A 27,793-nucleotide genomic window follows, 5' to 3' on the forward strand; every position below is an offset into this window, starting at 1 on the left:
TGGAACTTGATCTGTTTAAGCAGAGTGCACAGATAAGAAGGTGAAAGTGTTGGCTGGACTGAAGGACTAAAGAGCCGCTCTCTTTAGGTAGTCTCTTTAGTCAAGCTGCAGAATGGTTAAGACAGGAAAACATTAACCAAAGAATTTAATGCCAATAAATCTTAGCTGCTGTTAAACTGATGTTACTTATAAGATTGCAATGCACAAAATAAAATTCAACAAGATTATAAGACTATAAGGAAACAATTACCGGTGTCAGAAAATAGTGTGTAATGAAAATTCATCAAGACAAAATAACCGGATTTTTTTTTTTACACCTTTGCACAAAACCAAGTGTCAGCGTGTGCCAATGGAAAGCAGATAACGTGTGGTGTACCGCAAAACTCAGTCCTACCATGCCACACTTACGGTTACGGGTAGATTTAATCCTGCGGGTTGAGCTCTACCTCCTCTCACGTACAGTGAGAAACCCACGGCAGTGCCACTAATTTACATGTTAGATATTCGTTAGCCATAGTCAAGTGTGACAGTAACAAGTACAAACTACATTGTAGTACGTGATGTTTTCATTGCGTACAGCCTCTTACTGAAATTACTGTCAGAAGACTTTTGTGTAGTGATTTAAACACTGAATGAATCATTAACTATTGTGTGCAAATGTAGAAATTTTTTCTCTTTGGTATTCATTATGTCTAATCTGACTTCTTGTGTACCACTCCAACGAACAAAGGGTAATTATGCAGGTGAAATATTCACTGAAAGACTGCAAGCAAAAGCTCAAAAATGAAATTAGGCTTTAGTCTAACTTGTTTAAGGTTTGTATAGTCTACATCATTTTTAGTTTAAGGTCCCTGATGCTCTTCACTACCATCACTGTAACCAGATGTGTCATTTTCATACTACAAACATTTCCAAAATACATTATCATGATTTTCATTATCAAAAGACATTACAGATCTTCTGCTTATTGTTTTATAAAGAAGTGGTAGAGGTCCAAACTTTGATTTGTGTTTATATTATATATATAAAAAAAAAAAAAAAACCCTTTTGAAGCATGTTCAGTATTTTTTATGGAACATCCACACGTTTAGCTGTGAATCAACCCCAAAAGAATAAAATAGCATGCGGCAAATTTAGTGTACTATATTTTCTTGGAACAGTATATAACACATTTTATGCAAGTACACATGATCATACATAAACGGTTTCTTGTGTGTTAACATCTTCCTTTGTAATTAAGGTGCTGGTAAATTTTTCTGGTCATAAAATCTTTTTCTTTCTTTTGAAGTCTTGTGAAAAGACAAACATTCATGTTAATCAGTGAGTACCCTTGAGTCTTTTCCTAAATGGGGGGGAGGAACTCTAGCAGAAAATGCCAAAATGATCAAATGAACCTTTGAATTTCCCAATTTCCTGCAAGGTCCTTTGACTGAGGGAAGAAAACAAAAGAAAAAAAAAAAAAGCTTGTTTTGGCTGAATTGAGTTACTGTAGATTTAGTCCATCTTGAGTCCACCCAACAGACAACCAAGACAAAAACTACAGTTCCCAATATACAACAGTGGTATCCATTGCATTTGACTTTATATTCAGTTCCACTCTGTCATCATGGCAAAACTAGGTGATCTCACAATTTGTGATGAATATCAGACAGAAAAAAAGTACAGCGTTCTGTATATTAAAAAAAAAAGAAGAAAAAAAAATCATGTCTGAAAGCAGCACTTTGCATGAAAAATACTTAGTATGAAACCCCAGCAGCTGACTTTTCCACCTTTTTTTTTTTTTAAATATTTGTCTATTTTGTCCTAATCAAACCATCCAGCCACACCTCCCCTTCGCCTTCCTTGGTGGTGGTGTTGTGGTGTATGGAATGCAAGGATTGGTCAAAGGGAGAGAAAAATAAATTCTCAACAATATGAAAATAAAAAATCCTGCAGGATTCAACAACTGTGCGGGGAATAAATCCTATAACGGAGTAAAAACAATATTTCTGCAGCTTACTTTTCAAAATAGTCCCGTGTATTTCTAGTCACAAAAGCAACATTTACTAGAACCCAGTTTTAAAAAATGAAAATAAAACCAGTCCCATATGACAGCTATACATTAGAACAGACTGTTAATGGACATGATGATACTGGGTTTCAGACAACCCTAAAGTCAGTTCAAACAAAGACTGAGCTAACTGCAGCACCGTAAGTTCTGTGTTTGTCAAGTATTACAGAATGAATCTATACAAAAAAAGGATGCCAAGGGATGATCCTAAGAAACCTAGTGACAGTTGACAGACTGAATGGAATGATCAAGAGGAAGAGAGACTAATTAAATAATTTTTACCTACTTACCCATGTGAATGAACCTAACAAAATGACCTGAATTTAATGAGTGAGCAAATTGAAAAAGCACCAAATGCTCTACTGATCTAACGATTCCAACCTGGATGCAGAGATTGAGCACTGATTTATTTCGGTATAGGTGCGTGATTCAATTCATCACCTACTTTTGTAATTAAGTGTAAATGTGTTTTCAAAGCATGTGGGAAAATTTTAAATTACACATGATTTAACTCTTATTTCCCCTGCCAAACTGGTTATATGTTTATTTCACTGACTGCAAGATTATAATGAAATCCACACCAGACTACTTATAGAATGCAGAAATGCAGGATTTTTTGGTGAAAGAAGAAAGAATAAAGAAAAATAGGAAAACAATAAAGATAAAGGAAGTAAGAGGCGGTCATTACAAGAGAGATTGAGTCCATACTCCTCTGATATCTGTACATCAAGTCCCCTCCCCTAACCCAGAACTTTTCCACAGGTTTAGTTGAGGAGGGTGACAAACAAGCACACATACACACGCATTCTCACATTCATACATGCTCTCAAATACAAACACGCAATGAGTCCTAGTAGGTCCCAGAATGTGTCCGTACACCTGAACCCTGCATAGGGGGCTGCTGTAAATGCCGCTGTGGGTAGTGCTGTGTTCCACTGGCTGAGAGAAGCCTGGAGCTGGCCTGCAGCACTGAGGGACTGGGGCTGCCTGCTTTCATGTTTCGCACTGTGGGTGACTGGGCTAGTCTGGACGTGTGGGAGGTTTGGCTGTTAATGGCAGTGCAGCTGTCCGCATGGCCCTGACCTCTGGTGGATACACTCATAGACCCTGAAAGAGTGCTGCTGTTTAACAGGCTGGCTTTATGATGGCTGTCTGAATAGAGGTGTGACAGGTCCATCCCTCCTGCTCTACTAGGATGGTGTAGAGTGCCCCCTGTGTGCCTGGAGTCCACTGAAGCAGGGGCCGAGGAGGAGAGCATGTCCTGGGCTACAGAAACAGGCGTCCCCAGCCGAGAAGGATGGTAGCCCTGAACCACTGATGAAGAGGAAGGTGAAGGAGAGGAGCTGATGGAGGGATGAAAAGGAGAGGAGCTACTCTGCTGGTGGTAGTTGGAGTTTTCCAGATGCAGATCAGATTCGGCCAAATGAGGTTGCACCTGGTAATGTCAAAGATTGAAAAAGTCAAACAAATGCACATACAAAGTAAACTTTTATAAAATCCAAAAGAAATTGATATACATCACTGAACACAGTATAAAAAAAAAAGTTTTACCTGGTGTAGGTGAACAGATGGGCTGTAGCTCTGAGGACTCCTCATGGGGGACGTCAAAGATGAACTTGGGAGAGTATACCTATCATCTTCCAGTCCCTCTGTTCATGCACACACAGACACCAGTTGCAAAGATTGAATAGACACACAAAACTGCAAACAAACACAATGCAAATGATTTCTAATATTAAAAAAAAAGTTAATTTGGTAATTCCATACCCGTGTCTTTGTCTCGGTTACTACCATGTTCACCAGCTCCACCATCCGACCTTTTAAGGATCCGATCCATCTTTATATTGCCCCTCAGAACACGCTCGAAAACTCCCTGCCCTTCCCTTAATCTCTCCACTGATGTTGGTACCATCCTAAAATATGAATAAATGTATCCACTCATCTTTTCTCACAGTGTATATGTATATTTCTGACCTGTATGCATATGTTGTTACCAGTGGCTGGATGTCTGGGAGTGATTCCCCAGGGTGGTGCTGAGATCAGGAGGACTGACCTCCTCTATCTGTGGGAATGGCTGATGGGCTGGAGAGGAGAAGGAGCTGTGTGGGGAGGCGGAGGGCTGCAGCAGTGAGCGTGGCCCACCAGGGGATTCAGCAGTTTGGCACAGAGAGCCAGTACGCACAGGGGTACCAATGGTGCCACCAACAGAACCTACTGGCTCAGGGTCCCGTGTTCCCTGCTTCCTTTTTCGATATTCCAGCAAAGATACCTATGTAGTCAAAATAAATTCATAAAACATTTACAAAGTTGTAGATAAACAATGACATCTGAAACAGAGGGTTGCGTCACACACGCACATGCACAATAAATTACCAAAATATCCAGGATGTAACATGGCACCATCCATAGACTCAATGAGAATGAGAATGATAGAACATGCAGTGTTAACCAGCACCTTGTTATACTTAAAAAAAAAAAAAAAAAAAAAAAAATCTGCTTCTAACCTTTGTTACAAGATGGATATCACAGTATGCACAACTGATTTCCTGTTTGTTTAGTTGCCCATGCGCACACTATTTTTTCCCTCTCTCTTGCTCTTTCTCTCTCACACACACACAAACACACACTTCATGAAAATTCTCAGCATATACTCTGTAAGGATGCACCGAAATTTCGGCCAAAATAGTAACAATTTAAATGTTTTGCATTTCGACGCATTTCATGAGATAACAGAGTTACTTCCATTTTACATGATCATTAACAGAATGTACAAAAATATAAATGCAGAAAACACTTCAGTGGTAATGGAAAATATTCTCCTGTGCCAGACTATACTTTTCAGTTACATTTCAAGGTATACTTTGAAGCAGGAAGTTTTTAAAATGCAGTGTGCATTTCATTTTTCAGTAGAATCCAATCAGTACCACAAACACTATAAGACAATGCCAGCTGATAAATTGTCTAGAACATGCATGTTTACCTTTTGCGTTAGTGTTTCATGCTACTGAAATATGTGCATACAAAGAGAGTGTTTTTAAATTATACAGAATTGAATATTACAAAATAACAAAAAAAAATACCTTATGTAACAGTAAAAATGTTTTCGTACAAAAAAAATAAATTTAAATACATTTCTGTCCTAAACATCAGTTAGGCCAAGATTTATTTCAGTGCATCGCCAACACATTACTTAAAAAAATGTAAATTAAAAACTTTATATCAAGAGAACTGAGTGCATGATGAATACATTGTAAACACATACATGATGCACATGTTGCCATGTCTGTAAAAGAAACAACAATATGTAATGGGTTTATGCATGTTAAAGGGTTTTTGGGCAGTACAGATAAGGAAGGCGTACTGTATGCTAATGCAAACAATATCCACATGCACACTTCTAGATGGAGGCCATGTATATAATATTCACCATATTCTGCCCTGGCTTGAATTCACGCCTTACAGCTAGTGCCTGGTAACTAGGCAAGCCTGGCAGCTGACTAACGCCACTTCCCATGGCCCTCTGCCTTGAAAAAAGTGAAGAAGAAAAGACTGCAATAGTTTTTGAGGAACAAAAAATGGAACGAGAGAGAGTATGAGGGGAACAGGGAGGAAATGTCCTGATTCATATTGACACATGAAGAGGCATCTCTTTGTGAGTGATACAGTATTGAGGATACATCTGTCTAGCCTTAGCTGTTTATAAGCTTACTCAGTGCAAATTACTTATTTCATTACTCTGCCTTCTGGTCATCTGTATAGAGTTGGTAGCTCTGTATTTGTCATTTCTTCCAAAGTACTTGCATTTTTATTTTTTCAGCAATCAATAGTTACAGTGCTAAATAATACTGTTTTAAGGAGATATCTGATTTGTGCCAATCAGTACTGCAAATAGAAAATACTCTGACAGTTAACATGTGAATGTACTTTGTGCGCTGAATTTTAGCTTTTTTTTTTTAAGCTGAAAAACTTATTAACTAGTCGAGTGTCTTTTGGCTGCAGATTTCCTTGCTTAACCCATAGTGGAGTAGCAAAATGCCAGTACAATTTAGCCTTGTTATATGTATGGCCTTCAGTGCTCAGTAGAGGAAGACATATGTGGCGGGGTTTAAATTCTCCAGGATTTATTATTTTGCAGTACAGAACTGTATGCAGTTCATATTTTAATCATCCTTAAAAACCCTTCATGTGATTTTATACCTTTAAAAATCAATGCCAATAAAAGATAATTGGCAAAAGGATGACTTGCCTTCTTCTTCTGTGGTGGATTGCTGGTATGAGGAGGCGTGCCACTCCCAAACTGAGGCTCAGGGTACGGTGAAAAAGAACCAGAACCCGGCTCAGTCAATAACCCTTGGCCACTCACAGAGCTATAATAGGATTCAGCAGGAGAGAAGCTGCCTTCTGACTGGGAATGCCTTCTGTCAGTCACAGGACCAGAGGTCAGGTTGGCATTGAGCGGAGAGCAGGTGTAGATTAGGTTGAACTCTGTCCTAAAGACCTGCTCTCGAACCTGTGCCTCATTTAAGCGTGGGCCCAATGAAGCATCACTGGTGTTAGATACAGGGACTGGTGTTAGGCAGACACCATCTCCAGAGCCGGTCAGAGACTCTGGTCCAGTTAAGGGAAAGTCATCAGATGGGGGTGCTGGACTGCCAAGAGCGGATGTCACAGAAAGGTCAGGGAAGGTGGAGATCCGTGGTGTATCAAATTCTGGTCGCAAACATGGCTGGAGAGAATTACAGAGACGGTCATATATCAACATAAGATATAACACTGCTACCATCACTCTCCCTCTCATGCACACAAACATGCAAAAAAAATCCAATCAATATCGGTTATACCTCTGGAGAAAGAGACTCTGGTCTGTGTACAGGAGATGCCTCAGGAGATGAGATGTTCTATGGAGAAGACCACAGGTTATTTAATCCCCTCTACTGCTACACTCACAAGAAACACTCAATACCACTGAGACAAAAACAAAAGCGACTTTGTTAAAGAATATTTTAGTGTTTATTCAACCTAATCTGTAGCTACCACATGACATCGTGCAAAGGATGAAGGGGACTTCTACGGGAAGTCAAATGTTAGTTATTGAGACAGTTTAAAAAACTACAAACAAAATATGAATAAAGAGCCCCTATTAGACAGAGGTTTCCATTTGTATTGAAATCTTACGAGTTAAAAATTATACATAACAATAGGTTGAAAAAAGTGCTGTTCTATATTTACACATTTTAGTTCACTTAGCATTACGACTGCTTATTTGCTGTTTAGTATACAGTCCTGAGCAAACATTTTAGTGAGGTGTGAAGCAATTCTGTAAAGTAAGAATGGTTTCAAAATTATATATAAACATTTTTTTCTCTCAATTTTCAATGCTGTTTAAGTTTTTTTGAACAATAACAATAAATAGGCAATGTTAAGGACCATAGATTCAGTGGTGGGCCAAGGAAACTTAATGACTGTCTGGCAACAGTGAGGCAACAGTGAAGCCTGGTGGCAGTTTCTTGCATGTTTGGGGATGCATTTCTGCAAATGGTTCTGGAGATTTGATCAGTATTAATGGTGTCATCAATGCTGAGAAAGACAGGCAGATGCTTATCCATCTTGCAATGCCATCAGTGAGGCATCTGACTGGCCCCAAATTTAGCAGGACAAAGACCCCAAACATACAGCCAATAACATTACAAACTTTCTTCAGTGTAAAGAAAAAAGTCCTGGAAGTGATGCCTTGACACCCACACTGCCCTGATCTCAAAATCATTAAGTCTGTCTGTGACAGAAGGATTTAAGACAGCATACATCCACAGAGGATTTGTGGTTATTTGTCTAAAATGTTTGAAACAACCTACCTGCCAAGTTCCTTCAAATACTTTTGTGCAAGTGTATGTAGAAAGGGTGATCACACCGAGTATTGATCAGATTTGCAATTCTGCTTCTGTTTATTTTCCATTTTATTAATTGATAAAAAAAAAAGACTATTAACATTTCCATATTTGAAAACATTTTTACTTAACAGCCCATCTGCTTAGAACATTTGAACAGTACTGTATAATAAAACAAGCTGAAAGCAGATGTGTTCTTACCTCAAACTGCAAAGGTGTGTTGCACCGACTGGCAGGAAGAGACAGGAGGAGTGGGGAGTAGGGTGGCATAGCACCATTCTGCCTCTCCTCATCGGCTCCTAAATAGAGCGAGCAGGAAGAGAAGAGAGGGTGTAGCAAGCTCACAGAGGACTCAGTTGGCAGTGGAGGTGTGATGGGGGACAAAGGTCGAAGCAAAAGTTCAGGAGGCGGTGCAACCGTTTCTGGCGCATACTTTGACTTCCTCTTTTTAAAGGGTGCCATTAACTCTGAGAGAACAAACATGACGTCAATGGAACTACATGTACCATTATCTTTAAAACATTGTGTACAACACCTCAAAAGGAACTTTTTTTTTACCAGATCTGGAGGCCGTGCTGCTGCTGTTACTTTGGTGTGAAGAGTTAGACTCAGTTCCATCTTCCATGGAAAGAGACATGCTCTCATCCTGCGCCTGCTTTATCCACCTCTACAAAATGGAAATTAGCAGTACACTGTAGTCAGTAGCAGCAAACAGCTGGGTGCTATTAAATTTTCAATTAACAAACACCACACAGAAGGCACTGCCATTTTTTATTCTGCCAATGTGACTCGTCCTGAAACCTCAACATGCTGCCCACAATCTAACTAACCTTCTTGCAGGAGCCGTAGGTGGGATCGACGATAAGGGGCCGACGACGTCTCTCTGGGTTGAACGGAGAGCCAAAGCGGATGTAGTGTTTGGGTGTGGTACAAATGAGTGGTGAGTGTGAGAGGCCTGGCAGCATGTTGAGTGTAGTAGCCAGCACGGTAGGGTCTGTGGAGATGCGCAGGGGTCGCTCAATTGGCTCCTCTACACGGTCTGGGGCCTTGTCATTCAGCCACTCCGTCACCAAGTACTGAAGAGATTAAAAATATGAAGTCATGATTACACAGATGCATTTGGTTGGGTCCACAGTGTCATTTGGTTCATTATTAGACAAATGTTTTTAAATGTGGAATTATTACTAAATAATTTCATGAATTATTAAGTAATATGATATTCATTATTAGAATTCGCTGTATGTGCTTTATAAAAGCATAATGCCATTTTCAGTAGACAATCTAGTTAAACAATACTATAACTTCTACAATCGTTCTTGAAAATGCAATCCAAGCATTTTCTAAAATTATATACACCTGAAAATATTGTACCTTTTTTGTTTTGGGACACCTCACACTTGTCTTGCTGCCTAGTGCTGTAGAGACTCCACAGCTCTCTCCATCCTGAGGTTGTCCAATTCCCAGAGCTCCATCCCCAATCCCAAGCTCTCCTGCACCAGCTGCAGTGCCTCCCTCTTCCCCACCTGCTGCTCCTGCCTCGGCTGCCTGCTGTGCTAAAAGAGCCTGCCTTTGGCGCCGTGCCCGCTGGGCTGAGCTCGCCCGATTGCGGGATATGCGACTCTTGGGTCGTGGTTTGGAACGTGCTGGGGGAGGTTTGGGAGCAACGAGGCTTGTGGCTGAAGCCTTTTCTGACTCAACTGATGCCACATGGTCCTTGCAGAGAAAAAACAAAGAACCCCACAAAAAATGCTGAGTGAACGAAGATGCTTAAACCCGAAAAACGGGGAAGCAAAGAAATTATACGGCAAGGACTCACTGAGGCCAAAGATGTACGCCGTGTGCTAACTCCTCCAATCAACCCTGCATTGTGACCTGGGTTAACCCCTGTGGGAGAGGAGGCCCCACCTTCCTCAGACCCCACCCCTTCCTGTTTGAAGTCGTCAAGCCCTGCACGTTCGGTACCCTGAGAAACACGTTTCCGCCTTCTTTCCAAATTCTCAAACACGTGCATGATGGCTTCAGCTTTCCGGTCCTCTCGAGACTGCAGTAGAAAGCACAGGTAGCAAAATTAGTTGCAGAGAAAACAGGAACAAATCCACCACTCTTCTATTCAAGATCAAACATGTCAAAAACAAATATAATGAACAGAAATAAACAGTATAATAAATAACTGACTCGAATACAAAGAAATAGAATCTACCATAGAATACAGAGTATTTGCATTTCCTTGTTCTCAAATGCAGCATTGTGTCTGTCATGTTTGAAATGTAGGTTTTACAGATTTGAAAGAAATGTATTTGCATTTGAGTCCAATTTTATTACTTACAATATTAAGTATTTTTTTTCCAATTTAACATTTCATACTCGTGCTGCCGTCCTTACCCGTCTATTAGGTATGGGTGCTCCCATTTCATCTACTTCCTCCTGCCCATCCTCCTGCTTTAAACCATCCATCAGACTCTCCTGTGGAGCCCAAAAGAAAAAATCATATTAAAGAGAGTAAACTATACTTATGACCATTAGTGTCATAATTTTTTAATCACAACATTTTTTGCAATAACCAAAAGCTACTCCATATTACGAAAATCCCAACAAGCAAAGAAAAAATAAATCCTAGCACGTGTCAGTAAACAGCACAGCACCCTGCTAACAATGCATATATCTTTGGATTTACATAATATGCAAACTAAAATTAACACAAGTGCAAGGAATTTTGAATCACCATGTTATTCCTTAAGTTTGTTGTGACTCATATTTAATAACAGGCAGCTCTGCCATTTTTCACCATCCACAAAGTTGTTCTATTCTGTCTATTTTTCTATATTTTATTTGTGTTCATGTTGACCTTTTCAGACCTTTAGCTGAAAAGCACAAAAAAGAAATTAGTTTTCAGGCAATGCTGTAATCCAAAATGCTACAGATAAACCTTAGATCTTGTCGGGCCTAAAATGCTTCCCATTACATAGCACAGAAAGCCATCTTTAGTAGCATAAGGAATTTAGCTCGTGGAGGTTAGTAGGGTGCTTGTCTAAAATCAGATTTACAAATAATTCATTTCATCGCAAGAAAAGACAACTACCTCTGCTTCACTAGTTCCATGTTCCCCATGTTCATCCAGGAGCTGATTGCTATCATCAGATACACTCCCAATCAGGCCATTTCCCTCTAACTCTTTTCGCCTTGCCCTCCTTCTGCGAGTCTCTGCTCCAGGCAGAGTAGGCAGTGGGTTCTGTGGCGGGGGCAGAAGCACCTCAGATGGGTTCTGGTTATGCTTCTGCACGGGACAGTTCTGATTGCCTTTATGACATGCACAGTCCACCTTGTAGTTACTATCAAAGGAGATTAAAAGTGTGTTTAGTGATTTATACATCAAGATTCCGAAAAAAAACAGAACGAACAAAAAAAAAAAAAGAAGAAAAAAAGTGTGGGAGACACTGACCAGCTGCTGAATTCATAATCAAAGCCAATTGTGACCTCTGTATCTTTGGAGATTTGAGAAACAGCATAAATACACAGATGAATCATCCCATCTGCAATCATATGCCGTACCTGATTGTGTATGTGAAAAAAAGAGAAAGACAGACTGAGTTAGAACTGGATTTTTTTGTATGATTATGATTTTTATATATTTCTGTTCAAATATCACAAAGTCTCAATTTGAGCTCAATTTTAGCTACGTCAGTGACGCTGACTAACTTGTACTCCTTTCCATTCCTCTACTCACCTCAGCATTGGGTGTACAGGATCTCCTAATAAAGCGAGCATCGTTGCCAAATGTCCGTGCATCTACACACATTTCTACTTCATTAAATTTAGAGTAGAACAGGACAAATGGGTAGGGCCTGAAAAAAACCACACAGAAATACACAGCTATTCCAAGGCTTATACATATTTTTCTGCTGATTGTTTAACAATTTAAAAAAGGCATATGGCAAAACAAAAGTTGCTGACTATATATATTTCAACATTTAAAAACAGGACCATTTATAAGGATTAAATACAAGTTATGACTTGGATTTAAAGCAAAATATAAATAAACTGGTTGGTCACCCGATTAGCCACTATAGTTTGAAGTGTACTCACCTCTTGAAGAAGTGCCCATTGACCTCAAACTGTTGTTTAAGCATGACTTTGCCTCTGTACTCTATGATGAGTGTGTCAGGCTCCAAGTCCCGTGCTGCTCGCAGGATTTTTCTGTGTTTCTGCACTCGTGTCACACGGCCAAGCTGTAACTACACATACAAACATGTTTTGTTAAATATATAAGATTAGTGTGTGCAAATCTGCTTCTAAACACAGTGAATGTAGTGCACCTGCATCTGAGAGCTCAACACAGTGTTGTTGCAGGCCAACTCTGTGCGGTTGATGGTGTCCATAGCGAGGGCTGCAGGGTTTGGCGAGCTCTTGTTGGCATTGTGATGGAGCTGGAGAAGTGTTTGAACATCAGCACTGTACTGATTGGCCTGAGCCTCCTCATACTGATCTGTCCATTGCCGGATACGCGTCTCCCAGCCTTCAGCTGTGTTCTCATCCAACACACTTGCTTCACTGGTAGAGTTCTAAACAAAAGAGAAAGACAAATGCCAATTGACAAAGTGACAAAGACCAATTACACCACAATGTTTGAAAGTAACCCTATTTAAAATGTATGCCATTTGCTGTAGCATGTTACTACCTAATTTTCTTACCTTCATCCGTAGGGATTTTCTTGAACCCTCTCTAAAGGCCTGCAGGAAAAAAAAACAGTTTAGATCAATGGATGCACCATAGTATGCTGTTTCAAATACTGATCTCACAATTGTTAGCAGTGTAATCACATGTATATACCTTGACTTTCTTAGCTTTAGGGGCAGCTCGTGTTTTCTCCGTGCTCTTCTTTCTTTTCTTAGCTTTGTTGCGTTTGACTCTGTTAACGGTGAGTGTGATGCTGGTGGGTGTGTGCTGAGTGGCTGTGTATGACACTGTGGCAGCTGAGACCTCCTCATCTCCACTTTCTGTAGCACTGCTCTCTCCTACTAACAAAACAAAAATATCCAAATTCATACACACACTGGGCACACTATTAGAAGGGAACATATCAAAACTGATACTTCCATGCTTCAACATTTTGTGTGAGTTTCCATGTGTTCTTCTAAAGCCTACCGGACACATTGTCTTGTTTCCGATGCTGCCCATCGAGTCCTTTCCTCCTGTCCAGTCCCCTGTACACATCAAATAAGTAAGACAAATTGCATACCACCACACTGAACAAGATAAAAAGATTAAAATGGCTAACAAATGTGTGTAGCTGACTGGAAAACCTAGTTGGAGGTCAATTCACCTGAATTATGGCAATCAACAAAATGTCAAAAAAGATTATCTTTTTCTGCCCATAATGGTTTAACCAGACTTATGATATAACTTGTAATCACTGCTCATGTTGAGAAATTTGCAAAACAAAAAAGTAAATATTTCCCTATGTGATGGTTCTAAGGTTGCTACACAAATATTGATGATGATCGTATCATTATTGAAAATGATCATCATCACTGACCATGTATATAGAGAGCCTTTAACCCATTTATTCTTACCTGCAGCTCTCGCATTTTATGAGGTAGCGATCTGACGTCAGGCGGCACTGGCACCAGCCTGATGGCACAGCACCTTCCTCCTCCGATGAGCTATCACTGTCGGCTGAGTTGTCAGGGTCGTTGGTGTGTAAACGGGGTCGGGGACGGCCAAGGGCGCCATTGAGCTCCAGGCGGGGAATGATGGTCTGGGAGAGTGGGGAGGCAGGAGGGGTAGGAGGGGGTGGCGCTCCATAGTTATGATCCTGACAACACACAATGGAAGACTGTTGCATCTTCAAACAGTGGTGTTCAGGTATCAGAGAGAGAAAGACAGAGAGAGAACAAGACACAGAAAGGAAGAAGGGACAGCAAGAAGGTGGGAATGAAAAATAAAATGCAGCATTCAAAAAACATGCAGGACTTAACAGTTGCAGTATGGTATTTAAGCATGGAAAAACTCTACAGTGAGCCGCGTTTGAGCAGCTCACAGCAAACTTACAATTACAATGAAAAGTGCAATTAACCTACTAAATATGGTTCAAGCTAACGATAGCACACCAGTTGAGCTGGATTACATCCAATACAATTCTCATTGCTATACTATGACTAATACTCATGCCATGCAAAAGAAGAAATACTCACAGCATAGGGCAGACCCCGGTATCCATGATTCTGTGCACTCCCACAGCTGTGGTTCGAGTATGTCTTCTCATTCACTGCAGGGCTCGCTTCCACTGACTCAGGACTGAGTGAGATTAAACGGAAAATATAAAACACTGAGATCAATGTAATAGTGCACAAAAAGTCCACAGAGAATGACATAACAGTAATCATTATTCAAATGACGAGCTAACCACTAGGTGGCAGTAACACATTACGATAACATGTAGGAAGCCTCCCACCATATTTCAAAATGGAACAGTTTGCTGTTTCTGTATTACCACACACACCAAAATAAGGCTTGTGTTGCTATTATATAATAGAGCAGGTATTATGTAATAGTTCCAGATTGCAAATATTCATATTCACAAACACATTTTATATACACACACATATATATATATATATAAGGAGACACACACGTGTGTGTGTGTGTGTGTGTGTGTGTGTGTGTGTGTGTGTGTGTATATATATATATATATATATATATATATATATATATATATATATATATATATATATAGATAGATAGAGAGAGAGAGAGAGAGAGATAGAGAGAGAGAGATAGAGAGAGAGAGAGAGATCTCCTTATGTATAAGTAACCTGTCTGTATTAAGACAGAAGCAGAATAAAGTCAGCTATAAAGCTAAAGGAGTTCCCAAAATTATGATAAGCTGGTACTGTCTGTATCATTACTTACAGAAAAATTATTAATTAAAACCGACAATTTGCTAACAAGAGTTAACTCATTATTCCATAACATTTTGCTGTTAGCTGTTGTCACAGGTTGCAATAAACTACTAATTAATAAACTCATTTTCATGTTAGGAATTTAAAAGGGTTTTTGTCTAAATGGTTGAACATTTGTTACCCAAAACATTTCACTAGATTATTGATGGACTAACAAACCTAAACTCTTTTTTCAAACTAGAAATGAAACTTTCATTTCAACAATATGCCCACAGCCAATGTGCCAATATGACCACACATATCCTCAGACAACTGTGAAAGACTTTTTAGAATGGATGTAAAATGTAACCCTTGCAAATATGTGGATACTGAAATTAGGCAGAATGCACACTTCTGATATATTTTAATAGTGATACCGATTATGCTGAAAGAAATTTTAGCGACAATTTTTCGCATGGAAAGATATTTATAATTGATGAAAGGTCTGCTGAAATGCGAGCATTTCTAAGTCTTGAAGTTTGCATTACTCACTCTGATCCGGCGGCCATGTCTGTGTAAGGTGTCTCAGGTGTGGTGACTCCCAGTGCGATTGCTATGCTCATGACTTCAAGCACAGCGCCGCAAGGGAGGGGGGAAAGGGGGAAGGGAGGGGGAATAGGGGATGGAGGGACAGGGGGAAAGGAGAGGAGGGGGGGAGGGAAGAGGGAATCACGAAATCCGAATGGCAGAGACAGTCCACTCCTGAGGTGGGGTGCCGCAATGCCACTCACAGCACCTGACACACATCAGGAGACCTAGAAAGAGTAATATGGTCAGATTAACAATGATTGTCCCCAAGAATCTTCATCATACTGTAACATCATGCAAATTTCCATACAAGTTACTTACTTCCATAGTTTTTAGATTAGCTACAACAAATGGTTATTTTGCTAACGGATTAATCAACATTTATCTGGGAATCCACCATGGCATGGCAATTAGGTAAATCAGACAGCAAAATAGATTACTCAACGTTTCTAAAAGTTGCACGTTTTCTTTCTGTTTCAACTTGACTCAGCATCCGCACTTGTGGTGCCACTAATACACCAAGCTGCATAAAGCACATTCTAAGCCACATAAACCCACTATTAATGCAAAATATTAATAATCAAATTTCCAAAAAGACAAATAACAGAATAACAGCTTTAGCTTGATTTCATGGAATGTTTTTTTAATAGTGACTTAAACATCTATATGCGTCCCATTTATTAATTTAGTGTATTGAGAAGCTGTATACAAGCTGTTGGAAAAACTAAAAGTAAAAATTCAAACAGTTTACTGTGAAAACAAATCCTGAATACCACAACACACAGGTGCACTCGATTATTCAGATACAGATTAAGATTATAAAGATGCAATATCTGAGAAGGACAGAAGGTGGCAATACATGAACGATGCACTTAAATAGCTTTTGGATTTTGTCAAAGTGAGGCTAAAACACAAACCTTATCAAAACACCACCATATCAAGCAATTTTTAATATTTACTTGGAAGGATTCAATTAAACAGTGATGAATTATCACAATAGCTCAGGCTAAATCAACCTTCAGCTTGTCAAATTCTGTTCTCTGGTAGTCAGTTTGTCATATTACATTGTTGTATCATATTGACACATTTTTGGAGAATGTATGTCTTTCTGTACCAAAATAACATACAAGTATTCCAAGAAATAAACTTAAACTAAAAACAGGAACAAAGAAGGGAACTACGCAAAAAGATGACCGCATTATTCTTAAACTGTAACCCAGAAAATCCCAGGAGTGATTACTCATTTAAAAGCCTTTAGTTACAGCAATCTAAGCACAACCAAACTCTCCAAGTTTGAAGTCGATGCAGAAATTTTTCACCTCTAATCAGGCAACATCTTAGCACCCACATGAATAGTGTTCAGGAACACGTCCCCATAGATACAGTTGCTAATGGCCCATAGATACGGTGGACAAGGCCTCTGTTTAAGTGAGCTACTAGCACCAAAACAAATTAAGCAAATGATACATCATCCACACCTGTCTTTTAACCTACCAGTTATCCATCTGTTCATCAAGTAGTAGCATTACTAATTTGTCTTTAAAGCTACTCCTCAGGCCTAATATTTCTACTTACATTGCAAAAGATTATTAATAGGAATGATTTGTCAAATGAGCTTACTAAAAATAGCTCCGTGAGTTGGAGATGCAAGAAAATGATGAAGCTGGATGAAAGTCTTTCAATTCTGTAGGAAGGCAAGATATATTACTGGCTGATTTCCAAATATATATTTTGTAGTATTTTAGGATAGGCTTACTACAACATAATTAATTACGTAACATATCAATGTGTTAGTTTCTGAGAATATTATTTTTCACTTAGGGTAATGCTTACGATTCCTTGCCTGTCTTGTTTGCTGCATATCAGGTACTGGTGAAGATATATATATATATAAATGTCATTTAGTTTGATACAACTATACAGATTACATGTCAGCTATAGGATAACTCAGCTGATAAGTACTATCAATGTGATAATCAGAAACATAAGGAATTATTTCAAATGTTCAGAATTTTGAGGTTGATTGTGAAGAACAAGCACAGGCTGACTGCATGTGCTGACCGTGTGTCATATTACAACCCCAACATGCCAGCCATGACTACCCTACAACACAATTTTCTTGTTCATATTTAGCTATATGAAGTTAAACAATACACTGGTGACTTGGTGAATCATTGTCAAACATCCTGAAGTTTTAATAAACATGTGTTAAAAATACAGAAAATGGGCTATCAAGATTTTTTTAAACAATTAAAACAATTCTGAACAAAATCAGAATCAGAATCAGAATCAGGTTTATTGGCCAAGTCTGTTGATGAACACAAGGAATTTGGTTCCAGCTGTTTGTGAATCTCAAAAGTACAGACATAAATAACACTGCAAAACCAAATCAAAACAAGTATATTTGTGAGAAATCTGTCTGACAAACACTACCTATCATGCAATTCTAAATGGCTATTTAGAGAAAGAATGTGAAACTAGGTGAATCTGTAAACAAAGGCTGTGTGTCTGAGTGTCTTCACAATGCTGATTTGTTCCAAGGCACGGAAAGCAAACTAAAATATTGATGAATGACAGAATACAAAATTATTTTGCAAGCATCAACCTCTTCTGTGCTCCATAAAGTTAATCTTTCACACAAAAATCTCCCCTAAAGGCCAGTTTCCGACTACTATTATCCTGCCTTTTTATATCCCCTTCTTAACAAACACACAAACGCACACAAAAAACAAACACGCACCTCAAGAGGCCATTTTGTGGTTGAGACAAAGTCTATGTTTCACATCAGGCACTATGCACTATATTCTTAGTCCATGAACTACTGACGCAGACTAGAGGAGGGACGGGTGAGGTTTTTGGCACAGGGGCCACATTATATTTCTAATACTGAGCTGTCGGTGGCATACTCCATTTTCTCCTTAGTTATGTATTCCTTTTGCATGTATATATCTGTGTGTGATATTAACCACATTAACACACGTACACATACACTCACTTGAATAGGAGCAAACATATTAGGACTAACAATTGCCATATATTGGACAAATTTCAACCACATAAAACAGTCAAACAGGGATAAGTACAGACAAGGAAAATTTCATTTTGCTGGTGAGTATTTCTAAAAAATAAAACAAAAACCTTGTGTGGTTGCTTGTATAATCGGGCTTTTCTAAAACAATAAAGTATATCTATATTTATAGATAAGATTCCATTAACATAAATGGGGTTATTACTAAAGCACTTTTTTAGTTTGAGACCTGGGTATTACATTTGACTCCATACTAGAGCAAAACCGTTTGGATAAAAAACATTTTCACAAGTTTCACTGCACTAAACTACACAGTAGCTTTGAAGTGAGCAGCTAGAGTCGTTACTCGTGCTGCAGAATCTGCTCACATCACTCCTTAACCTGCATCCAATACAAACTTCTCCTTATGACAGGGCAAAGCCATGTAAGGCTTTATATACATATTCATTTCTCCTCTGTCACTAAAAGCCAATATTTATTCTGAAGTCCACCAAATACAGCAGGACTTTTAGTGACTTAGCTCCTAAAGTTTATACAACATGACATCAATAGAAGGACTCATATCTCCTCTTTTAATGTTTATACCTCCTTTTTGTTTACTAAATGGGCATTCTGTGAACAAGAATACTGTTTTTTAGCATTTCTATCCAAAAAATAAAAAACATGCAATGTATGTCAACAGTGCGGCTCTTGTATTTTTTAAAAGCAGCACGTTTCATAAACGTCAAGGGTATATAGATTAAATAGTGCATATTGTTAGTGAGGGTGTTGACTTAAACCTGGTAAACCTGTTGTTGGGCCAGATCCCATGAGCCATATTTTCCTCATGCATGACCAACTACCTGGATTTCAAGGTAGTCAGGTTTCACTTACATTTTTAACAGAATATAAAGGACAAATTCCCTTACTGATCTGTAACATAACTGCCTCCATAGAAATAGAAGCTTGCAAAATACAAAGGGCTGTCTCTAAAACTGAATCATATACATTTTTAAGCTTTTTAGTGTACAACAGCCATGATCAGCATGGTGATGTCACCGGTAGCACTGATGGCTCACAGCTCAAGTTACCACCTCTGCAGTTTTGCATTTTTCCTTGTGTTTGTGTGGGTTTCATCCATGTTCTCTGGGTTACTCTTAGTGTCCAAAAATCCATAATCTTTCAGGATGGCTAAGCTACATTGCCCCTAGTGTGGGAATATGTATGTGCATGATGCCCTGAGTGGGATTAAAATCCCATCTGGGGTGAATTCTTCTGTCATGCACACACTGATCCTGGGATCAGGCATGAAACTGACCAGGATAAAGCAGTTACTGAAAATTAATACATGAACAAACATTCCTTTATACTTCTTCCTTGAAGCACATAGGGTTAAGGCCCCACAGTTTCAGCTTGCTGGTAAGCAGGGCTTCAGCTAACAACTTTTGGATCAGTAGTCCACCACTATAACAATATCTCTGTAGTTCTGATATACATGAAGAATTTTGACACTAATCTTACCTGTCACTTCCCTATCCATTTCTTAACTCTTGCACTCACTAACTACCTAATTATTTTCCAGATATGTTTAACTCAGTTTTTGACTGTCCCCAAAGGTAAACAAGGGTGCAAAGGCATTTTAGCTGAAGGGTTAGGATGAGAATGCACAATAGCAAATGGACTTTTCTGTAGCCAGTGTACATTGATGCACCCAACAGTAAAAATTTATAATTAAACTTTAACCATATCTGAAATTAGGCAAATTTATCCAAGAAATGCAATTGTATCTGTCTTTTAGCATTTTGATTCGACTGACATTTGAAAATAATGGTACCGCCAATGGTTCTTCCTTATGATTGAAAAGAAAGATATGAGAGGGTGGGAAAAACAAATATAACCAGGACACTACAGAAAAATAGGCAGCTGCAGAATTAAAAAAAGTCAAATTCCCATTAAAAAAAAAAAACAGCTCTAATATCTACCCTGATACAGACAGGAATGACATCATCTCTCCCAGTGCAGAAAGGGGATGGAAACAAGACAACCCACACACTAAGCCAGACAGGCCCTACCCCCTACCCCAAATTCCGCTGTAATGTCCTACCCTGTCTGCGCATGCTCTCTCCCTGCCCTTTTGGTTCTCAAATGAAGAAAAAAATACGTTCAAGTACTTGCCTGTTGCCTTGTATACCACTGCTCAATTTGTGCACTTTCATATGTAGTGTTGCTAACATTAGTTTTATGACCAAATAAGATCACCTGCCCTAGAGACAAAACACACTAATGTGATTTAACTCGTCTTAATGCTATTACATTCTTTCTACTGGGATGAAGCTTGTAAGGCATTCAACACAAGGCACTATATAACGTGGCTCAATCAGGATATTTACTGAACAAAAACAATGAAAACAATGGTTTGGAAATTTTTCAGTGACCATAGCTACAACACAACATCACAGCAAGTCTCTCAAACCAAACTTCAAATCAAGAATCACAAACCTATTCAGTTCTAACACAAAACAGTCACCTGAGCACTAATGATGACATCAGTCTTTCCACATCACTGACTTGTTCAAACACAAACAAGCTTCCTGCTATCTGGACAGCCATTTTGCCTCTGGGAACAATGAATAATGTTTCCTTGTCTGACACAGTAGGAAGTAATAACACAGGCAAAGGTAATAAGATTTTGAGGCTCTGGTCAGTGTAGAGAGATTAATAAACATTAACAAAAATATTTAGATTTCAGATTTCAAAATATGGAATATTCAAAGCCCTTCTGAAAAGCCTTTCAAAAACATAACCTCATTATGTGTACCTTTAATAGCACAATTGTGACTTTGTTATAAAAGTTTTATCTAAATGACACTTGCACAATAAGATTCACAGATTTGTTAAGCAGCATACAATCAGAAAGATCTTGACACGTGATGACAACACCCTGTAAGTCAACATGTTTTGCATAATGCCTGACTATTTCCTCTAATAAAAGAATAGCCTGCATTGACTAGCCTAACTCACTATGACTAAAAAAAGTAAAAGATATTTTTAAAAAATACTATTACAAACACAGACTACAAAACTTGTTTTGTTTCATTAAACAAGTGTATGTTAGAAAACAAGAAATTGGAAGCAAGGAAAGGGGCTTCATGTAACTGATCTTGTACAATTGTTACACTATAATGGCAATTTTTTTGCCTACTAGTAGTTCAGCTGCATGATCACAAGTTCAATTCCCGGGCAGGGAGCTAATCCAGCCACTGAAGAGTTAACTCTCAGTGCCGGTCCCGAGCCCGAATAAAATGGGAGGGTTGCGTCAGGAAGGGCATCCGCCGTAAAAAATCTGTGCCAAATCAAATATGCGGACCAGATGATACGCTGTGGCGAGCCGAAATAGGGAACAACCGAAAGAACAGCAACATCATCATGATGGGAAATCTTTTCATTCCAATGTTCAGATTGCACCAAAAGCAAATGAGAGGATGAGGGATGCAAATTGTGCAATGATTTTAATTCCCACCCTCTCTCAAGAATTTTTGCTCTTCTCTGCAGAGCACAGCCATGAAAACACCACCCCCACCAATGTTAAAACACAAACATATGTGCACACAGAGTACAATCTAAGGACATATGTCTTATGATTGGCTGAGAAAATCAGTAAATGCTCCAATCCTGAAACAGCAGAGTGGCAGGCGTCACGCAGTCAAGTTTTAACCCTATCATACTGTAGGGCAAAGCTGTAAACATATTCAGATCGACTACTGAGCTCCAGAACCTGAAAGTGAACATACAGTATAAAGGCTTATGAATACAGTAAAAACTACATCACCATATGATGAATCTGACTCACCCTTTTCATTGCACTGCTTTTAATAAATCCTGAGAAAATACTGTTTAGTTCACATACGACGAGAAAAGAATAGACTATCATTTGGACTCAGCAATCATATCTTTTTTAAAAAGGCAACGTTTCCCATATCCACAGTACAACACTACAATTGTAGTTATATATTTAACCCAAAGAGATAGTGTGTAAAACCAAGAGAGAAAAGAAAAACTGCAATTTCAAATTATACAGTGACAGTGTTACTGGAAATCTAAATAGCAGTCAGATATCTATTAACTTTCCTTCAATGTAAGATAACTCCCCAGAGAAACTCCCCACAGAAAGGAAAGGAAACACATAAATTGTGCAGAAACAACAGAAGTGAGTAAGAGGACAAGGGAATAACACTGAGAACATTAAAAAAAACTGTAAACTGTCTGCTCTGACTGAACATTCCTTCAGATCATCATGTTTCAGTGCAGAGAGGAAAAAAGAGGCCCACTTTGGGGCAACAACAGACATGAATAAATTCAGAGCAATATATATGGCTGATTTTCAAAATCCTTTTTAGAAAATCGAAGGTTTCAATTTTAGTTTGATGTCATATTAGTCATTATAGCAACTGCAGTTCATAGTTACTTAATTAAAAAATTTTGGGATAAAAAATAGAATAAAAAAAGCTGTAACCATTACTGACAGGAACACCTGCCTCTAAACACCCTTTTGTGAAGAGGTCATTATCCTTGAGGCTCAATGCCCTTGAAAGTTTGAAGCATTTGTTCAAGAAAGTAACAGACAGTGTAAAACACAATTTTGTTAAACTGAACAGTCTTTGATTATTCTAGAATAGTTTAATTCTAAAGGATACGGGAGTTCGTCTCTAAAAAGCAAATTATTCTAAAATCTTGGAAAGGACAAATTGAGAACACCAAACACGGAGTTCAACGACAAATCTTGTTTTGCTTACATTTAAGAATTATAAACAAACTCATAACTCATGAGTATATCAATTTAGTATATAATTGACATTTTTTACATTTGAATTTAAATCTTTTGCTTGGACTGCTTAATCGTTTGACACTTCACAAAGCATTTACTGTTTACTGAGATAAGTTGGGTGAGGGAGGCTTAGAGCTCAAATTTCACATAGTTAAAGGTGGCCAGAAAAGCAGAGTGACTAAAATAAGACAGAAAAAAAACTACGTGCAGACAGTATGTGTCAGTATACTGGTAATCTATAGCTAATACTACAGGTTTTCCAATTTCACTTCAGGCGATTACTTAAACTGGCCTTACCATCTCTCTCACACACACACACCTCAACGAGTAACATTTACAGATCTCTTGCTTCTGTTTTTGTAATATTTAAATGTGAAATATAAATTTAAATTGTGCTTGTGTTCGTTTAAAAATGGGAAAAACTAGGTCATGTATTTGTCATGATGGATGTATTTGTCATGATGGATGAACACAAATGCCCTCCGTTCTCAAGTCTGTCCTAACTGCAATGGCGCCGTGCTGATGTTCCTGCGGCCCTCAGGAGACTTCGTACTTATCGTGTAACAGTAACAAAATATTTCAGGCACTGTCATGGACACCTTTTGTTCACGGTCAAGGGAAACAGGGGTCCTGGTAATTAGCGACTAAAGTAGCTAGCAGCAAGCCTGGCTTACTCCAAAATGGTACGAACACACTCGCTCGTCACGATGTATTTAAGATCCGTAAATACTATCACCAACAACTGCTAACATGCTTGTAGGGGTAATTTTGTTGTTGTTTTTTGCCCCAGAGGCTAACATACGTGAAAGCTGAACACATTAATAGTAGGCTGTTTAGAATAAACACGCCATATGCGATCAATTTACAGCCATAACACGGCGTTCGGTCGACGAAATCCTTCAGGACAGCAGACTTTTTCGAAACTGACTAAAAATGTCAAAGTAAGTAATAATTAAACGGGAAATTCCCCGTTGGACGGAAAGAGCGGCAGCAAATCGTTAGCCAGCCATTGCAGCCTGCCTGCCCTCCCTCTCCCTCTCTCTCCTGTCGCTTCGACTCACTTGTTGTTGAAATAAAAATGGAGGCTAAAAAAGGAAACGCGAGCTCCCCTTAGAAATACCACCCATTTCTCATGGCCGCCGAAGAGCTTGGTGGTTGGTTCATGGGGGAGGTGGGGGTAAGATTAAAAAAAAAAAAAAGGCAAGTCACCCTTCAAAGAGTTGGCAATGTTAGCTATCGAAATAGAGAAAGTTCAATACAATACACCAAAAACCTCCGAGTCCTTTAACCTCTCTCCAAAGTTCAGCCAGGCAAAATGAAAATAGATTTTAACTGCATCAGTCCAACAGTGGAGTGCGACAGAACTAGCAAGTAAGATTTAAAAAAAAAACGCTGTAAATACATAATAGGAATACTTCCGGAAACGATTATGCAACAAATCCAACTAAACCTCCAGACATGAGTATATTTATACCGAACGATTAAAACATAGATCCGGACAAAATATCCAAAAAAAAGTTACAAAAACAAATAACCTGTGGAAGACGGCGCTTCATCGAGCACAGGAACCCTTTCCCACGTATTTTACACCATTAACACGACTTACTAACGCAAATACAGGGATTTTTTGTTGGTTTGTTTGTTTTTTTAATATACCTTTTTGACCTGGACGCTAATACTAATGAATAACTGGTCTTACAAAGTCCCTGATCGTGTACCAAGCTGTTTGTAACCACATGAGTAAAGACCTGTGTAAAGCCAACTAGACGTTTTCAGATGACCCAGAATCTCACCAATATGCTCAGCATTTCCTTTCCTCGGTTTATAAACGTCCACTGTGGCAGAAACATGGTAAAATGTCCAATTTGAATGTTACAACGCTGATACACGTTTGTCTTTCGAGCAAAGAATGAGCCAGCATTCTCCATCCAGCTAACCTAGCCAACTAAAAGGAAACTGCTCAATCACACAGCTAGCTACTTTACTGGTAGCATTAAAAACGTTTAATTATCAAAATCCCACGTATATGCGCACAGATCATTGTGTTGTGTGACCCTGGTGTTGTAAACATGATACAAAATGGCAAATAGGCACATAATTAGTACAAACACCAAATGTTTACATCGCCAGCCCTTGTGGAAAAAAAAAATTCAGGTCTCGCAGCACGAGGAACTGGTCGAAATATTATGAATATTGGTTATAACAAACAATTTACTAACCAGAGAGCTAGCTAAGTAGCTAACTTGGACAGTTGGTTAAGCGAACATAAACTATGGCTATGCTGAAATAATTAGATTCAGTTATATTCCAAATAATGTAAATGTTAATAACAAACATCTGAGACCCTACAAATCCTTAACACATACACAGAGATAGAAAGCTAGTTAGCATAGCTAGCTACAGAGCTGCTAAGTTATGCTGCAACTTTTGCCTTTAGTGAACCATAACATGCTATTATCTGCAAAATACCCATGGTAAAATATTTAAACTTACCAAGCCCTTCATTCCAACTCAGTTCAGGTAAAATATCCTATTGAGATAACTGGCTGTATTTAAATATTCCCACATCAAAACGAATCAGACTACGAGGCCTCTTCTTGTGACCTCGGCTTTTCCTGCGAGCTGTAAGCCGAGAGGCAGCTCCCTATCCCGGGTACCTTCCAAACTTCTCAATGTCCCTCACGCAGTGGGTGAAAGTTTCATACCCTTTTCTGTTTGGGTCATAGCACTTCCTTCAAGTGTTATTTTGAATCCCAGCTGGTTGCATCCATTTATAATGTTGTTTTACAATAATTATAGTCGATATTTATTTGGGGTAGGTACAGCTCTGTGTGTTACAAGGCTGTGATTCTAGCTCAGGTCCTCAACATTTGCAGTGGCGCCCATCCCCCTCCTCACCGGCATCGACCGCGGCTGCCAGCGAAACTGACACACAACCATAACACGGGGTTTCCGTGCGACTCTAGCAAGGGTTCAACAACGAGGCGTTCCCAGCGACGAAGCGCAGCCTGCTAAATTACCATTGGTTCAAAATCTGTCAATCAATGCGCGCGAACAAACACAGAGATCTGATTGGATAAGAACAGTTAAACGTGTTCGTCGACCAAGACAGGGCAGGACTTTGTTTTTTTGGGAGGGGTGGAAAGCGTAGTCAGCTTCTGCACCGCTCGGTGAGAGGGTGGACGGAGCGCGTAACGCAGACGACCAGAAAAGACCTAGTAGCTTAACGGATATTCGAAAGAAGTAAATGAGGATATCATGGGAACAGTGGTCACGTTATTAAATACACACGGCGTGTGAAGAATTTTCAATTCTTTCATAAAGGGATTATTCTTTTTTCTTGTAAACAAAATCTATTCAGCGCTAAAGGGAATACACTCAGCTTGGGTTAGCCATATAGCAGCTGTTTGTCCATAGCACGGGGTCTCCGGGGCCCCATACCAGGGACTACGACATTAGAGGTAGGGTCAGCCCCACCTTAACCCTGCTATGAATGGAGCTGTCCTGGCATGGGATTGGACAGGGATATCGACTTGTTTACACATTTCCTGGCTGTGTTCACTTGTGGTTCTTGCACAAAAGATATGGGTTTGAATACATACACCACGGTGGATATATTAAAACACATTTAAAGTCGGCTACGTGTCTGTTTTCTGTTTTTGTATTCCGTGCAATAAATGTTACGAAACAACCCACTCTACGTGTATAACCTGCACCGTGCAATGTTTTAGAAACGACGAGCTCGTATTTAATTGCAATGACGATGTACGTGAACGGACACGAGAGACGATGCGATTGGACGCTGGTGTTTCTGTACAACGTCACGTGGGTTGAGAGGCGCGCAAGGATTGGCTTATTGTTTCGTTCACGTCATTTGTTGCAACGACTTGTGAAGACGCGCTGCTACACAGTCAGTGAGTGGGTGAACAACACGGGGACTTTTAAAGCAGGCTTAATTTACCAGATTAGTTCACCAAACTGCCCTAGAAGTCAAATGCATTTGAATTGGAACGGAAATATTTAAACTCAGATTGAAGACTCCTATCCAGATTGAACCCAATAATTAAAAAAATGGATAAATGTGTCTGGTCAATATTTTAGAGCCCATTACAGTCACGTGGACTGTTTGATTTGATCATTCTGTATTAAACAGTAATAATTAAGTGTAACTTGTGTTTTGTACACTGGGCTCTTTGCAAGTAGAGTTAAATCTTAAAATAATAATAAATAAAGGTGTCTTTCCTGTTATGAGTATATATGAAAATGTGTTTAAAATACTACTCGCTATTAAACATAATGCTGGTAGATGGGGGTTTTCCCCCAAACCCATGTTGGTGGAGCATTAATGTACAACCGCACCTTGAAAAAACTCGTGACTGGAGCCACCGCCATTACTGTGTAAGCGGAGGCGCACGTAACCTCAAGCCGCCCGGTTTCACCTGGACATCACCGACATGCACGAGCTCACCGACTGACGGTGTATCACAGACGTGTTATAAAGTTAAATGTAAATTCAGCCGATCCGTGCAAAAGCTTAGTGTTTTTTCGTTGTTTTTTTGT

The 27,793-nt window shown here is 39.1% G+C and overlaps 1 protein-coding gene across 9 annotated transcripts; it reads right to left on the reverse strand.

Annotated features, from left to right (window-relative positions):
- Window positions 1–1,127: 1,127 nt before the first annotated feature.
- Window positions 1,128–27,779, reverse strand: setd5 (SET domain containing 5). 9 transcript variants are annotated; one of them, XM_027146264.2, is made up of 25 exons: window positions 27,593–27,779; window positions 15,366–15,628; window positions 14,127–14,229; window positions 13,506–13,777; window positions 13,078–13,136; window positions 12,763–12,950; window positions 12,624–12,662; window positions 12,249–12,494; window positions 12,019–12,167; window positions 11,660–11,777; window positions 11,375–11,484; window positions 11,015–11,264; window positions 10,318–10,398; window positions 9,752–9,976; window positions 9,307–9,648; window positions 8,766–9,011; window positions 8,494–8,602; window positions 8,137–8,402; window positions 6,892–6,948; window positions 6,297–6,776; window positions 5,478–5,570; window positions 4,045–4,319; window positions 3,818–3,963; window positions 3,602–3,699; window positions 1,128–3,485 (listed from the first exon to the last, which is right to left on the reverse strand). In XM_027146264.2, the coding sequence occupies exons 2-25, from the start codon at window positions 15,434–15,436 to the stop codon at window positions 2,901–2,903; spliced, it is 4,608 nt and encodes a 1,535-aa protein (XP_027002065.2). In that variant the 5' UTR covers window positions 15,437–15,628; window positions 27,593–27,779; the 3' UTR covers window positions 1,128–2,900. The 9 variants fall into 9 exon arrangements, with proteins under 9 accessions (XP_027002065.2, XP_047669502.1, XP_027002066.2 ...); XM_047813546.1 differs by lacking the exon at window positions 27,593–27,779 and adding an exon at window positions 25,939–26,194; XM_027146265.2 differs by lacking the exon at window positions 27,593–27,779 and adding an exon at window positions 25,727–26,194 and having other exon boundaries at window positions 12,763–12,947.
- Window positions 27,780–27,793: the final 14 nt, after the last annotated feature.

This window comes from Tachysurus fulvidraco, chromosome 5, assembly GCF_022655615.1.
Source record: "Tachysurus fulvidraco isolate hzauxx_2018 chromosome 5, HZAU_PFXX_2.0, whole genome shotgun sequence".
NCBI classification, from domain to species: domain Eukaryota; kingdom Metazoa; phylum Chordata; class Actinopteri; order Siluriformes; family Bagridae; genus Tachysurus; species Tachysurus fulvidraco.

What these genes read in the sequence shown, in the direction of transcription:
- setd5 (XM_027146264.2), bottom strand. Translation starts at nt 15,436, where the DNA reads ATGAGCATAGCAATCGCACTGGGAGTCACCACACCTGAGACACCTTAC. An exon ending in CCTGTACACCCAATGCTGAG is followed by an intron (nt 11,485 to 11,659) that starts GTGAGTAGAGGA and finishes ATACACAATCAG; the next exon opens with GTACGGCATATGATTGCAGA. An exon ending in GGCGTACATCTTTGGCCTCA is followed by an intron (nt 9,649 to 9,751) that starts GTGAGTCCTTGC and finishes TTTCTCTGCAAG; the next exon opens with GACCATGTGGCATCAGTTGA.